The sequence below is a fragment of the Miniopterus natalensis genome, chromosome 17 (assembly GCF_054644295.1).
Source record: "Miniopterus natalensis isolate mMinNat1 chromosome 17, mMinNat1.hap1, whole genome shotgun sequence".
NCBI lineage: Eukaryota > Metazoa > Chordata > Mammalia > Chiroptera > Miniopteridae > Miniopterus > Miniopterus natalensis.
This window is the reverse complement of record NC_142097.1, coordinates 41,367,520-41,380,079: the sequence shown is the minus strand read 5'-3', so window position 1 is coordinate 41,380,079 and position 12,560 is coordinate 41,367,520. Positions and strand designations below refer to the sequence as shown.

General features: G+C 56.4%; 1 protein-coding gene across 1 annotated transcript in view; it reads left to right on the top strand.

Moving 5' to 3' along the window:
• SDK2 (sidekick cell adhesion molecule 2) overlaps positions 1-12,560 on the top strand; it is a 181,217-nt gene that overhangs the window by 118,648 nt on the left and 50,009 nt on the right. The window contains exons 6-12 of the mRNA XM_087826335.1: positions 4,410-4,521; positions 5,666-5,856; positions 5,995-6,078; positions 7,925-8,119; positions 8,968-9,084; positions 10,608-10,775; positions 11,728-11,830. Of these exons, the coding sequence (XP_087682461.1) occupies positions 4,410-4,521; positions 5,666-5,856; positions 5,995-6,078; positions 7,925-8,119; positions 8,968-9,084; positions 10,608-10,775; positions 11,728-11,830 (970 nt within the window). The remainder of the gene's footprint in view (positions 1-4,409; positions 4,522-5,665; positions 5,857-5,994; positions 6,079-7,924; positions 8,120-8,967; positions 9,085-10,607; positions 10,776-11,727; positions 11,831-12,560) is intronic.

The window sequence follows — 12,560 nt, the reverse complement described above, 5'->3', positions numbered from 1 at the left end:
CCTCTGATCCTGGCCTGTCTGCCAGTGCCTGGAAAGTCCAGAACATTCCCAGCCTCCTCCATCCCCATTCCTGGGCCTTCAGAGTGCTCGCAGAATCCCCTCCCATCTCTGCAGTTATCTCTTTCCTCCACCCCAGATCCCAGTCTGCCTAGAGAGAGACCTGGATGCAGGAGGAGGGTTTCATCCTGGGTGCTGGCCTATCAGGGTCACGGGTGTAACCTCTGACATTGACCTGGGCCAGGGTCGTGGCCTAGCCCAGGACCTGGGGCTGATGTTTCTGTGGAGAAAGGAGTTTAATCATCAGAGGGAGATGTCTTTCCCCATATATTTCCAGTGATCAGAATACCTAGAGTCTGTGGAATCCACTCATCAGTAGGAAGCAGTGCTCGTGGTCCAAGGCAAGGCCAGCGTCTGCCTGGGTGACTCACGTTACCCCGCGACTTGAGGTTGGAGCCTCCCATTCTGTGTTCCTCCCCCAGCCCCAACTCTCCTGGCCGGCTCCGGGGTTTGTTCACTCTCTGCTCCACGTTAACGACCCCAACCCTGCAGCTGGTCCAAGGGAGGCAGGCGGGGCCCCTCGAGACCCCCCTGCCAACCAAGGCTCCCCGGTTGTCTGTTTCTCCCGCTCTGTCGCCCCCCGCCTCCTGCTCTCACGGCGTGATTTGTACCTTGTACCAGATGGGGAGCAGAATCGGCTGATTTTCAGTTAATTTCTCCTCCCACGAGCCACTGTGCTTCGAAACCCTGTTCCTGTCACAGACACAAATCCCAGCGTCCTGCCTGCCAGCCAGTGTACTAGGAGCAAATGCCACCGGCTCCAGCTCCTCTCATTTCTCCCCCAGAGCCTCACCCCTCCTTCTGCTCCCCCGTTACCCCTTCTCTCCTCACTCAGGGCAGCCCAGCTGCTCAGCAGCCCTTTGGGGACACCATGCTCTTCGGAAATGGAGGAGAGAGTCAGGCCAGTGACCCCGGGCGTTGTTTCTGCCCAGGTGTAACCCTGGTGACCTCACAGGGGCTGTCACAGCTCTTGAAAAGTTCATACTTGGGTGGTGGCCCCACACCTAAGGATCACACCTGCACTGCCCAGTAGAAATATAACACGAGCCACATAAGTTATTTAAAATTTGCCAGTAGCCTAATTTTTTTTTAATAAAAGAATGAGAACTAGGTGAAATTAGTTTTATTAATATATTTTATTTAACCCAACATATCTAAAATAGTACCATTGTAACATACAGTCAACATAGGAAAATATTAATGGGATATTTTACATTGTTTTTTTTTCATACTAAGCCTTCAAAATCCGTGTGTATTTTTCACTTACAATGCATCTCAATTTGGATGCAAAATTTTCATCCGAAATACGTGATCTGTGTTTAGATTTCAGAAAATTTACAGCTGGGGAGGTGGAGACGTGTGCCAGGTTGTTCCACGCTTACTTAAAAGTGTTCTAATAACTGATTTGGGGGCCTGTTTTTAATTAAATGCAAATTATTTATAATTAAATCCCATTAAATCAAAGGGCTACGGGTCACGCATTTCAAGAGCTCACCGCAACCTGTGGTCCGTGGCCCCGGGCTGGGTTGGGGAGGTCAGTCCCCGGCTCATGAGCAGCTGGAACCTGCCCAGGAGGGAAGCCGCTACCCCCCCCCCCCCCACGGCCCAGGTGAGCCATGTGGTCCAGGAGCCTGTTTCCCTATCTGTAATGTGATGCCTGTGGCCAGGGGTAGTTGGGAGGATTAAATGGGGGGACTTTGGGAGAATGGATCTCAGTGGGAGTCCCTCGCTGTGCCTGTGACCAAAATCGTCCTGGGGCGGCAGGATCCAGCTTTGCCTATATGTGGGGAGCCCCTACGCTTCCCCCCCGCCCCAGGGCTATCCATGTCAGGAGCTCGCGTGAAAGACGTCCCTTCTTGCTCTGGTTTGCCCAGGTGTCCCTGAGCACAGACAGGCAAATCCCTGGGAAGAAGGGCTGTCTGTCATTTATTGAGCACCTACTATGTGTCGGTTGTTTGCACTCACCCCAGACCAGCTTAGGTCAGGGACACCTGGGGCAAACAGGGGTGTTGAAGCAGGTCTTCCTGAACCCCAGGCCCTCCTTCACTGGATCCAGGGTCCCCAGCCACTGTCTGTCCCTCCCTTTGAGCCCCACAGGCTGCCGCCCGGGCCTGGGCATGAGCTTCAGGGTCCCTGGGGTGGGGAGGTCCATCTCCCCTCTACTCTCCCAAAGTCAACAAGCTGGCCTGGGGCTCTGGGGCAGCCTCATATCTTTAAACTCTGAGGGCCCTGCTTACCCAGCTGCACCGTGGGGCACCACTCGGGCCCTGTCTGTCTCCTCCTCGGGCCCCATTAATCTGGGCCTGGTACCTGCACGCCCAGATATAATAAACAACTTAGAGCACACTTTTATGGGTTCAGCTATATCAGCAGCTTTCAATCCGATCGCATTTTATGGCACCTACATGAGGCTTTTATATTGTTGCAATTATTTTGTTTTATATGCTTCCTTTCTTCCTCCCTTCATTTTACTTTATTTTTGACATTTTATTCCTATTCGACCTGGGCCTTTACCAGCCAGGCCTTGAGTCCAAGCAGGAAAACCTGCCCGGGGCTGACCGGGGTCGCACAGGGTGGTGGTGGAGCCACCATGTGCCCTCCCCATTAAGGATGACCTACTGCTGTCACCCAGGGCCTGGAAAGGGGCCAACTAGATGGATCTTTTTGTGAGAGAAAAAGCCCTTTGTTGTCTTTTCAGGAGCCCTGAGCAGGCGTACAGGGAATATTGGAGTTTCTGCCAATACCGTGCCTACGCTGACCCATAAAAATTAAAGCACGACCACTTCTTAAAGGAAATGTTTCTGCCTCTCTTAGGAGGCTTTGGGGTGTTGTTTTGTTTTTGTTTGTTTTTTAAAAATATGTTTTTATTGGTTTTTAGAGAGAGAAGAAGGGGGAGGGAGAGAGAAACATCATTGATCAGCTGCCTCCTGCACGCCCCCTACTGGGGATCGAGGCCACAACCCGGGCATGTGCCCTGATTGGGAATTAAACTGGTGACCTCGTGGTTCCTGGGTCGATGCTCAACCACTGAGCCACACCAACTGGGCTCGTTTTGTTTTAATAAAGCCCATTCATGATCAGTTCTCACCATCAACCCTGGGGGCTGTACAATGATCGTTCCATTCATTTGTTCACCTAATGAATGTATTTGAGCACCTACTGTGTGCCAGACATCATTTCTTGTGCTGGAGATGTGGGGGTGCACAAGTCTGTCCGAGTGGGCCGAGGCTCCTGTAGCAACACCACAGACATTTATATCTCACAGCTCTGGAAAGCCAAGACCAGGGCACTGGCATAGTCAGTTCCCAGTGAGGGCTCTCTTCCTGGCTTGCAGACAGCCACCTTCTCACTGTGAACTCACGTGGGCAGAGAGAGAGAAAAAGCTCTGGGGTCCCTTCCCTTAGGGCCCCACACTTATGACCTCGTTGAACCCAATTTCCTCCTAAATATTCCATCTCCAAATACAGTCTCGTGGGGGGTTAGGGCTTCAACATAGAAACTTGAGAGGAGACACAATTCAGTTGCAAGCAAAGACCCCTGAGGTTCCTGCCCCAAGGAATGTACTAGCTTCCTGGGGCTGCTGTAATAAAGTACCACAAGATGAGTGGCTGATACTAGAATCTTACTCTCTCACAGTTCTGGAAGCCAGAAGTCTGAAATCAAGGTGCCTGCAGGCCCAAGAGCCTTCCTTGCCTCCCCCAGTTTCTGCTGGCTCTCAGCAATCCTTGGTTTCCCTGGCTTGTAGATGCATCACTCCAATCTCTGCCTCTGTCTTCACCTGCCTTCTCCTCTGTGTGTCTGTGTGGCTGTGTCTAAATTTCCCTCTTCTTATAAAGACATGTCATATGGGACCCAGGGCCCACCCCGATGCAGGAGGACCTCACTGTAACTTGATTACAACTGCAAAGACCCTTTTTCCATTTACAGCTGCTGTGGACGTGAATTGGGGGGATACTATTCAAACCAGTACAGGGAGTTTGCATTCTGGGGGAAGATGTAGAAAGAAGTAAGCCAACAGGATAAATGCAGGTGGGGGAAGGATTTTGGAGACCACAGACAGGACCAGGGGACGACGGGAGGGCTTGATTGCAGGAGGAGCAGGGAAGGCCCTGGAGGTGTCAGTGGGCTCTCCATGGATACTGTGCAGAGACCCATCAGCAGAGGAGGAGAGGCAAGGGGGTCCCTGGTGTCAGTGTCCGGAGGTTCAGCTCAGGATGCTCGGGCGGCTGCCCTGTGGCCACCTGTCCCACTCCACAGGGACAGATGTCTCTGTGGCATCAGCCTCTGACTTGGGCTGGACAGAGCTGGGACTTCCAAGCTCTTTCCCTGGGTAACACCCAACCTCTCCCCAGATGTAGGGGGGCCTGCAGACCCCATCGCCCCAACAATCATAATTCCTCCCAAGAACACCAGCGTGGTGGCCGGGACCTCAGAGGTGACCATGGAGTGTGTGGCCAACGCCAGGTGGGTAGTGTTTCTTCCCACCCCCTTTCACTCTTAAACTAACAGCTGCTTCTGACCTTTGGACTCCAAGGAGACCAGTCAGGATTCAGAAAAGCCCAGGGGTGTCATATGCAGACCCATGAAATGAGACAGGGTATTTAACCCAAAGGGGGGACAGCGGGTGAACATGCCAGCTACAGTCAGTCGCAGGGTCATCAGACACAAGAAAGGACAGCTGGTTCTCTGTGGCCTGAGGGGAGAGAACAGGCTCTGAGTGGAAGTTAGGGGGCAGCAGGTCGCAGGTCTCAGCCCAGGATATTGGGGAGGGGGGTCCTCTCACTTCTCACCCTCAGAGCAGCCTACAGAGGGGCGGGGCCTCTGCCCACTATGCCCTCCTCCCAGGCAGCATGTGCAGGAGGCAAGCTTGCGGGAAGCTGTGCGGGAGACAGTCATGTGGTGGACTTTGCAGGAGGGCAGACCTACAGTCGGGTGCATTCGGGGCCCCTTCCCAGCCATGCACAACCTTCACTTTTGTCACACAGGAAACAAATCCATCACGGTGGGTGCTGTGTTGACTGCCTTCCCACACAACTTTTTTTCTCCCATCAACAACTTCCCGGCAGAGATATCACCATCCCAAAGCCCAGAGTGAGCAAGCAGGCTGCCCGAGGTCGCCCAGCTGGCCATTAGCAGAACTGCAATAGATCAGGCCACCTGCGGTGCACACTCACAGCCATGCTCTGGGCCTCAGCCTCCTGGGCTGAGAAATGGGAATGATCCGAGAACCTGCCTCCCCAGTAACAGTCTTCCATCTGCTGACTTTTACTTGGATGGGACCTGGCTCTCAGGGAGAGCAGCTTCTCTGCTCCCAAGAGCCTGTGCTTTTAGATATTCCCAAGGCAGGGCCTGTTCCGAGGGCTGTACCTGCATTAACGCATCCACCCTCACCCCAGCCCCGCTCAGCACGGTTGCCCCATTTTACAGATAAGGAAACTGAGGCCCAGGGCACCGAAGGAACTTACCCAACGGCTTGCACCTAGAAAGTGCCAGGGGCCAGGGCAAACCCAGGTGGCCAGGCCTAGGCTTCATGCCTCACCATCCCGGCCCTGCCCTGGGGCCTCTGGAAGTCCCTGTGGCTGAGCACCTGCTCCCTCCCCACCTCCAGGCCCCTGATCAAGCTGCACATCATTTGGAGGAAGGATGGGGTGCTACTGTCAGGTGGTATCAGCGACTACAACCGCAGGCTCACCATCCCCAACCCCACGGGCAGCGACGCCGGGTTCTACGAGTGCGAAGCCATGCTGCGCAGCAGCAGCGTCCCCACTGTCACCCGTGGAGCCTACCTGTCTGTGTTGGGTGAGACGGGGCAGGACTGCTGGGGGTCCCCTGATGGGTGGGGGCAGCATGGCTGGGGCCTACTTAAGGGAGATCCAACCATTGGCTATATCATAAGGAGCATGGCTCTGATCCCCTCCCCTATCTTTCTTCCTGCAGAACCACCTCAGTTTGTCAAGGAGCCAGAGAGACACATCACAGCAGAGATGGAAAAAGTGGTAGACATTCCCTGTCGGGCCAAAGGTAACCCGGCGGGCAGCAGGAATGAAGGGGGACAAGAACCCCCAAACCTTCAGCTACTCCTGTCTCTGTCACTGTTCTGAATTCTACCTCCTTCTCGGGGCACCATCACTGAGCAGAGAGTCAGTCTGGCTGTGAGCAGACGCCCCAGGAAACAAACAGGCCAAATTACCGTAATCTCAGGACTAGGAATCAACCTCTGTTACCATAAGTTGAGGGTCACAAATGAACCCAAATTACTGTTATTTTAGAATAGGTGACGGACCCAAATTGCCCATAATGTGAGAGTTGCAGACACTGCCCAATTACCATAATGTTAGAGCTATGAGAACTGGGGTGCCTGTCGCCCTAGATGTGCCTCAGAAGCCCTGCCCTGTTTCTGGCTTATTTTTTCCCCTCTCCTCCACCCACCATTTCTACTTAACTCCCCTGTCAGAGCTCCTGGAGAATTTCTGCTTCTCCCGTCCCCGCCCTCCCTCCTTCTGGTACAGCTGAGCCAAAGCACAGCCTGAAACCAGGGTGAACTCTGGGGGGACACAGTGGGACATGACCTAATATTGAGCGGAGATGCAGAACGTAGCTCAGGCTGGAGGGAGGGTAACAGTGGAGGGGGGACCCCCACATGGGAGGCAAAATTGATTCATTCATTCGACAGACTTTTTTTTTTAACCCTCACTGGAGGAGTGAGGATATTTTTTCCATTGAGCAGAAGGGAGGGGAGAGAGGGGAAGAGAGAGAGAGAGAAATGTTGATGTGAGAGAGACACGCCGATTGGTTGCTTCCCACACTCACCCTGACCAGGGGCAGGGATCAAACCTGCAACCAAAGTACGTTCCCTTGACAGGGAATCGAACCCATGACCCTCCAGTGCGCAGGCCGACACTCTAACCACTGAGCCACTGAGCCAGGGCCACCAAACATTTTTTTGATGGCTTGCCCTGTGCTGAATACTGTTCCGGGGGCCAGAAAACGTGCCGAAGGAACCAAACAGCCAGATCCCATGAGGGGGGCAGACAATCCAATAAACAAGTAAAGATGCCTCATTTCGTTTCATCTAAAATGCCATGGGTTGTAAGACACCCCATTATTTTATGTACCACTAAGAAAGAAAAAAGACAGCCAATTAAATTATGACATGCTGTCGATGGCGAGACGCGCCCTCGTCGCAGAGATGTTAAGGCCTGAAGGAGCGTAGGTCACTGAGCGGGTGAAATACGGGACCGCAGGACGTCAGGGGGAAAGTGCTAGGGAGGGAAGCGAGCAGGCCTCGGGGCACGGAGCAGGGGACTCTGGGGAAGTCACATTTGAGCAGAGAGACCCAGAAGGAGAGCGGGGAGGGTTGAGGGTACCTGTGGGAAGGGTGTGCCAGGCCAGGGACACAGCTCGGGCAAGGCCAAGAGGCAAGGGAGCCCCCCTTCACCTCCCTGTGCAGACCAGGTAGGAGGGGGTTTCCGAGGGCCCCCGAGGACCAGTAGTCCCCTCTGCATGCTCCTTGAGGCGGGCTTGGTGGTCAGGTGGGTTTGGGAGACCTACTCCCAGCTGGAGGTTCCCAGAGCACACAAGAGATTCTGCTAAATATCGCAAGAAAAAATATATAGTTTGTCCAATCCAGCATCCCCAGGATAAACTAATTCCAGAATATTTAAATTTTTCTTGAAATGCCTGTATGTAAGAATCTGAGAACATCCTCCCACTCTCCCAAGGCCAGTAGTGCACGTCTGAGAAGGTTCTAGAGGCCAGTTCACCCAAGAACCCCTCACAGGCTCCTGGCCTCTGCTGTGCACCCTGCAGAGGAGGGAGGGAGGGAGGGAGGCAGGAGGCGGCTGACTATGTGCCCCCTCTCCCCTAGGTGTGCCCCCGCCCTCCATCACCTGGTACAAGGACTCGGCTGTGGTGGAGGTGGCCAGGCTGAGCCGCTTCCGGCAGCGCGGGGACGGGGGCCTGCAGATCAGCGGGCTCGTGCCTGACGACACGGGCATGTTCCAGTGCTTTGCCCGCAACACTGCCGGCGAGGTGCAGACGTCCACCTACCTGGCCGTCACCAGTAAGTCCTCCCCTGTCCTCCCCCGGAGCCCCCACCCCCGCCCAGGAGGAAGCTCTGCTCCAAGCCAGGGGCCTCTGGAGAACAGAGATGGGACCCCAGGGCACTGCCCCTCGGGCAATAGCCAGGGTGGCACGAGCCATTTACACCCACTGCTCCCAGTGCCCAGAGGAGACCTCCGGTCCCTACACGTCATCCCAACGCCCCGGCCGAGGACGGGTTCCCTGGGCTCCTCATCTCAGCAGCAGACTCGGGGCAGACCCACCGAGGCCAGGGGCAGAGGAGAGCGGGGCTCCCCCCGAAGCTGCAGCGGGGCAGGTGGGCTCCGGAGCTGGTGTTTCAGCCCTGCCCCCCTCCGGGCCTGACCAGGGGCTCCTGAGGGCCGGGTGAAGGAAGGAAAACAAACCCAAAAAAGTCTGCTCTGACCCTCAGGAAGTGCAGCCCACCCAGGCTGGGGGGCGCAGCGGGCAGGCCTCTCACAAAGTGGGTGACATTCTACGGGCCTTAGCTGTTCTCTTTTAAGGAACCGGAGCCTCAGTCTCAGTGGAGAATGAGTCCATTTGCCTTGTCATGGGGATGTGGGCTGCTTTGGGGAGTCCTCAGTTTCACCCATGGGAAGCTGAGAATCAAGGCAGGGTGGGAACTGGTGCCACCTGGGCCCCTCCACGGGGCGGGTGATGTGGGGAGCCCTCGTGGGTCCATCGCTGGAACCCCATGAAGGCACCTGCGTCCTTTCCCAGAGTGGGACCCACACCAGCCAGAGTGGCAGGGGCAGGGTAAGAACTTGGTCATCTGGCCCTGGGGGCTCCTCCCAGGGTGTAGCTGAGCAGCCCCGCTGTCTCCATTTGCAGGCATTGCTCCCAACATCACCAGGGGCCCCCTGGACAGCACGGTGATCGATGGCATGTCCGTGGTGCTGACCTGTGAGACGTCGGGGGCTCCACGGCCGGCCATTACTTGGCAGAAAGGTAGGTGAGGCTGGTCTGCTTTGGGGGGCTATGTGATGGTCCTGGGCAGTCCTCAGGGCCCAGCTCTGGAGCTAGCCAGGTTGGGTGTCCCGGCTACAGTTTGAAGGTTGTACACTGCACAACTCAGGGGGGCACCTGTCACACCACAGAGGGTGTCACCTGCCACCTCGCCAGGCTCAGGGCACAGCTCTGCATCTCTCAAGACCTATGACCTTGGTGAGTTAGTTACTCGCTGTGAACCTCAGGGTCCCCTCTGTAAATGGGGACAGCATACTTCAGGGTGGCATTAGGACTAGACAGAAGTGCACGGGAAAGGCCTGCAGTGTGCCTAGGAGGTGGTGAGGCCTGGCAAACGGTGACTGTTCTATGGTCAATATTCTGATGGGCATTAGGGCAGGTAGGAGGGCTCCAGATGCCTGAGCCAGCAAAGCCCAGCCGTCTACCTAAGTGCACCCTCCCTGTGTGCCTCCTTTCCCCCTCTGTATCGCACGCTCACCTTCACAACTCTCCCCGTGAACACACACACAGACGCACACACCATTGCTCCCTCCAGCCTCCAAGCCTCTGCTCAGATGAACCTTCTCCACAGGACTCCCCCAGCCCCTCCGCCCCAGGCCCTCCCCACAGCCCCTCCCTGCTTTATCTCCCCACCTTCCAATATATACGATCATTTATTTTGCTTATTGCCCGCCTCTCCACAAAGGCAGGGGTTTCAGTTTTGTCCCCTGCTGTCTCTTCAGGGCCTAGAACAGAGGCTGGCACATAGTAGGTGCTCAATAAATATTTGTGGCTTGAATGCCAGCACACTGAGGCGTGTGCCTAGACACAGAAATAAACACACCCACCTGACACACGCACCAGTTTGATATGCCTGCGCATGTGTGCAGACTGACACACCAACCCGCAGGCTCACACGGGGAGAGGCCCTCTCTCTACAGGCAGGTGGGGTTTTCTTTAAAATAGAGAGAGTCACGAAAATCTGCACTCTGCCTGCCCCCCCCCATATATATATCCAGGTGCCAGGCCTCCCTAGGTCCCACTGCACAAGAGGTCTGTCCTGGCCAGGGCTGTCCCCTGTCCCTCTGTCTCTCCACCCCACCCCCCTCCTTGCTGCTCCCACTCATCACTTTCCTCTGCTCCCCTGAAGGTGACTCTCCAGAAGCATCCTCGGCAGGATGCCCGTCACCACCTTGTCAGGGCTGCCTCCCCTCCCCCCCTCGCCCAGGTGCCAGCTGCATCAGGAGACAGTCCCCGGCCTTCTCTGGTGAAGGGCAGACAGTGTGGGGGGTGAGGGGCATCAGGAGACCCGGGCTTCGGGCTGCAGGCTCTGTGACCGTGTGCCCTTGTGCTGTCCCCAGTCAGAAACCTCAGCCCCCACTGAAGCCCTGCCACCACCCCATCCTGGCCCTCCCAGCATGTCTAAAGCTGGAGCCTGCCTGACACCGCCCCGCACCAGAGCAGCGTAGGCGGGGTGGGGCACGCGGTCCGGGCCGTGGCCGGAGCCCACACTGTGCTGCCCGCAGGGGAGCGCATCCTGGCCAGCGGCTCGGTCCAGCTGCCCCGCTTCACGCTCCTGGAGTCCGGCAGCCTGCTCGTCAGCCCCGCGCGCATCTCCGACGCCGGGACCTACACCTGTCTGGCCACCAACTCTCGGGGGGTGGACGAAGCCTCTGCCGACCTCATCGTGTGGGGTGAGTGTGCAGAGAGGGCGTGCGTTACACGCCTGTGCATGAGTGTGTGCTGAGCATGTGTGCAGACAGACACACCTGTGAGCAGAGCACACACTCACCCCCAGCACCTCCACATCCCCATGTCTGTCCGACCAGGGCGCTTCTTACAAGAGGATCGTGAACAAATTAATTCAGAGGAGCGGGACCAGGAGGCCAGGTTCTGCAGGCGATGCCCGTGATGGAGGACTCGTGCTGGGCTTGGCCAAGTTGAGGGAACTAGAGGTGCCAGACAGCCGTCTTCATATACTTTAGGGCAGAAACCAGCAAACTTTTTCTGTAATGGGCCAGATAGTCAATATTCCAGGCTTGTGGACTAGACAGTCACAACTCCTCACTAAGTCTTCTATTTCATCGAGAAAGCAGCTGTAGGTGAGACTTAATCCGTGGGCCTGGCTGTGGTCCAGCACACGTGTGCTCACCCAGACCCCAGACTGTAGTGTGCTGACCCCTGCTGTAGGGAAACTCTCTGACTGCACCACTAGGGATCCACACCCAAGACAGACAGGCCTGAGGGCCTCCTGTCCGTGCTGAGTGGTCTAATAAGCAACACACTAGACCAGGAGTCAGACGATCCTCTCTTCACCTTGGCTGGCCCACTGATGTGCTGGGAACACAACCAGGATCATCCTCAGATTTCCCTCTTTTATCCCTCACATGAGCTCATGGGAGCACAATCCACTGAGCCCCCGCCGTGAACGTTCCTCAGGCACCGTGGAAGCATGTTGTCCTCTTTAACCTTCTGGGACGTTCACTATGTTCTCCCTGTTCACCTGGTGGCCTGCCTCCATCCACCCACTGAATTCAGGCACACAGGCCGGTTCACCTGCAGACACCTTCCCACCCACCTGCATCCCACCGGTGACTCTGGAACCCATGCCCCTTCTCACTACACCGACTCCCCACTGTCTTTCAGCCCGGACCCGCATCACCAGGCCTCCCCAGGACCAGAGTGTCATCAAGGGCACCCAGGCCTCCATGGTGTGTGGGGTGGCCCATGACCCCCGCGTGACCATCAGGTACTCCCTCTGCTGTGGCCCCAGGGAGGCAAAGGGGAGGGGCAGCTCTAGGGGTAGCTGGTAGCTGGGCGAATATCTACACCAAGGAGGTAAGTCCTGCCCATGGGGCCAAGGAACATCCTTGGGGGCACCGTTTACAGAGCTGGGGCAGGGCTGAGGTGTAGGGAGCGCAGAGAATGGAGCAAGCTTGAATTGAATTGGGAGCATCCCAGGGGAGAGAGAAAGGGGGTGGGGTAGAGAGAATGGCGGAAAGTGGGGTGCAGGAGGGAGGAAGCGGAAGAAAGGGGCTGCTGGCTCTCCCAGGCCCTCTGCCTGCTAAGTGGACAGCAGAGGAGTCTCACTGAATAGATGTGGGCGAAGTGATAGGACTGGGGCAGGAGAGGGCCCTGGGGTGGCCCTCAGAGAGACGTAGGTGATGGGAAAGTGTCCCAACGGAGGCCACCCCCACCATTCTCCATGGGAGCCAGGACCTCGGCCACAAGCTACTTGGCCTGGAGGGAACCAGGGCCCGCTGCGGACCCACTGGAGAGGCCGGGGTAGGGGGGAGCTTAGGACAGAAGCAGCCATGAAAGGCTGAAAACCCGGGACCCCTCTCAAGCTTGGGGTGAGGACACCTGGGGGCCATCCCTAGGGAAGGCTTTGGGAACTAAAACCAGGGAAAAAAACATCCCTTTGGACTCTCCCTTGAGCTCCGGGATGCTAAGTGAGAATTGTAACTGCTTCCTTAGAA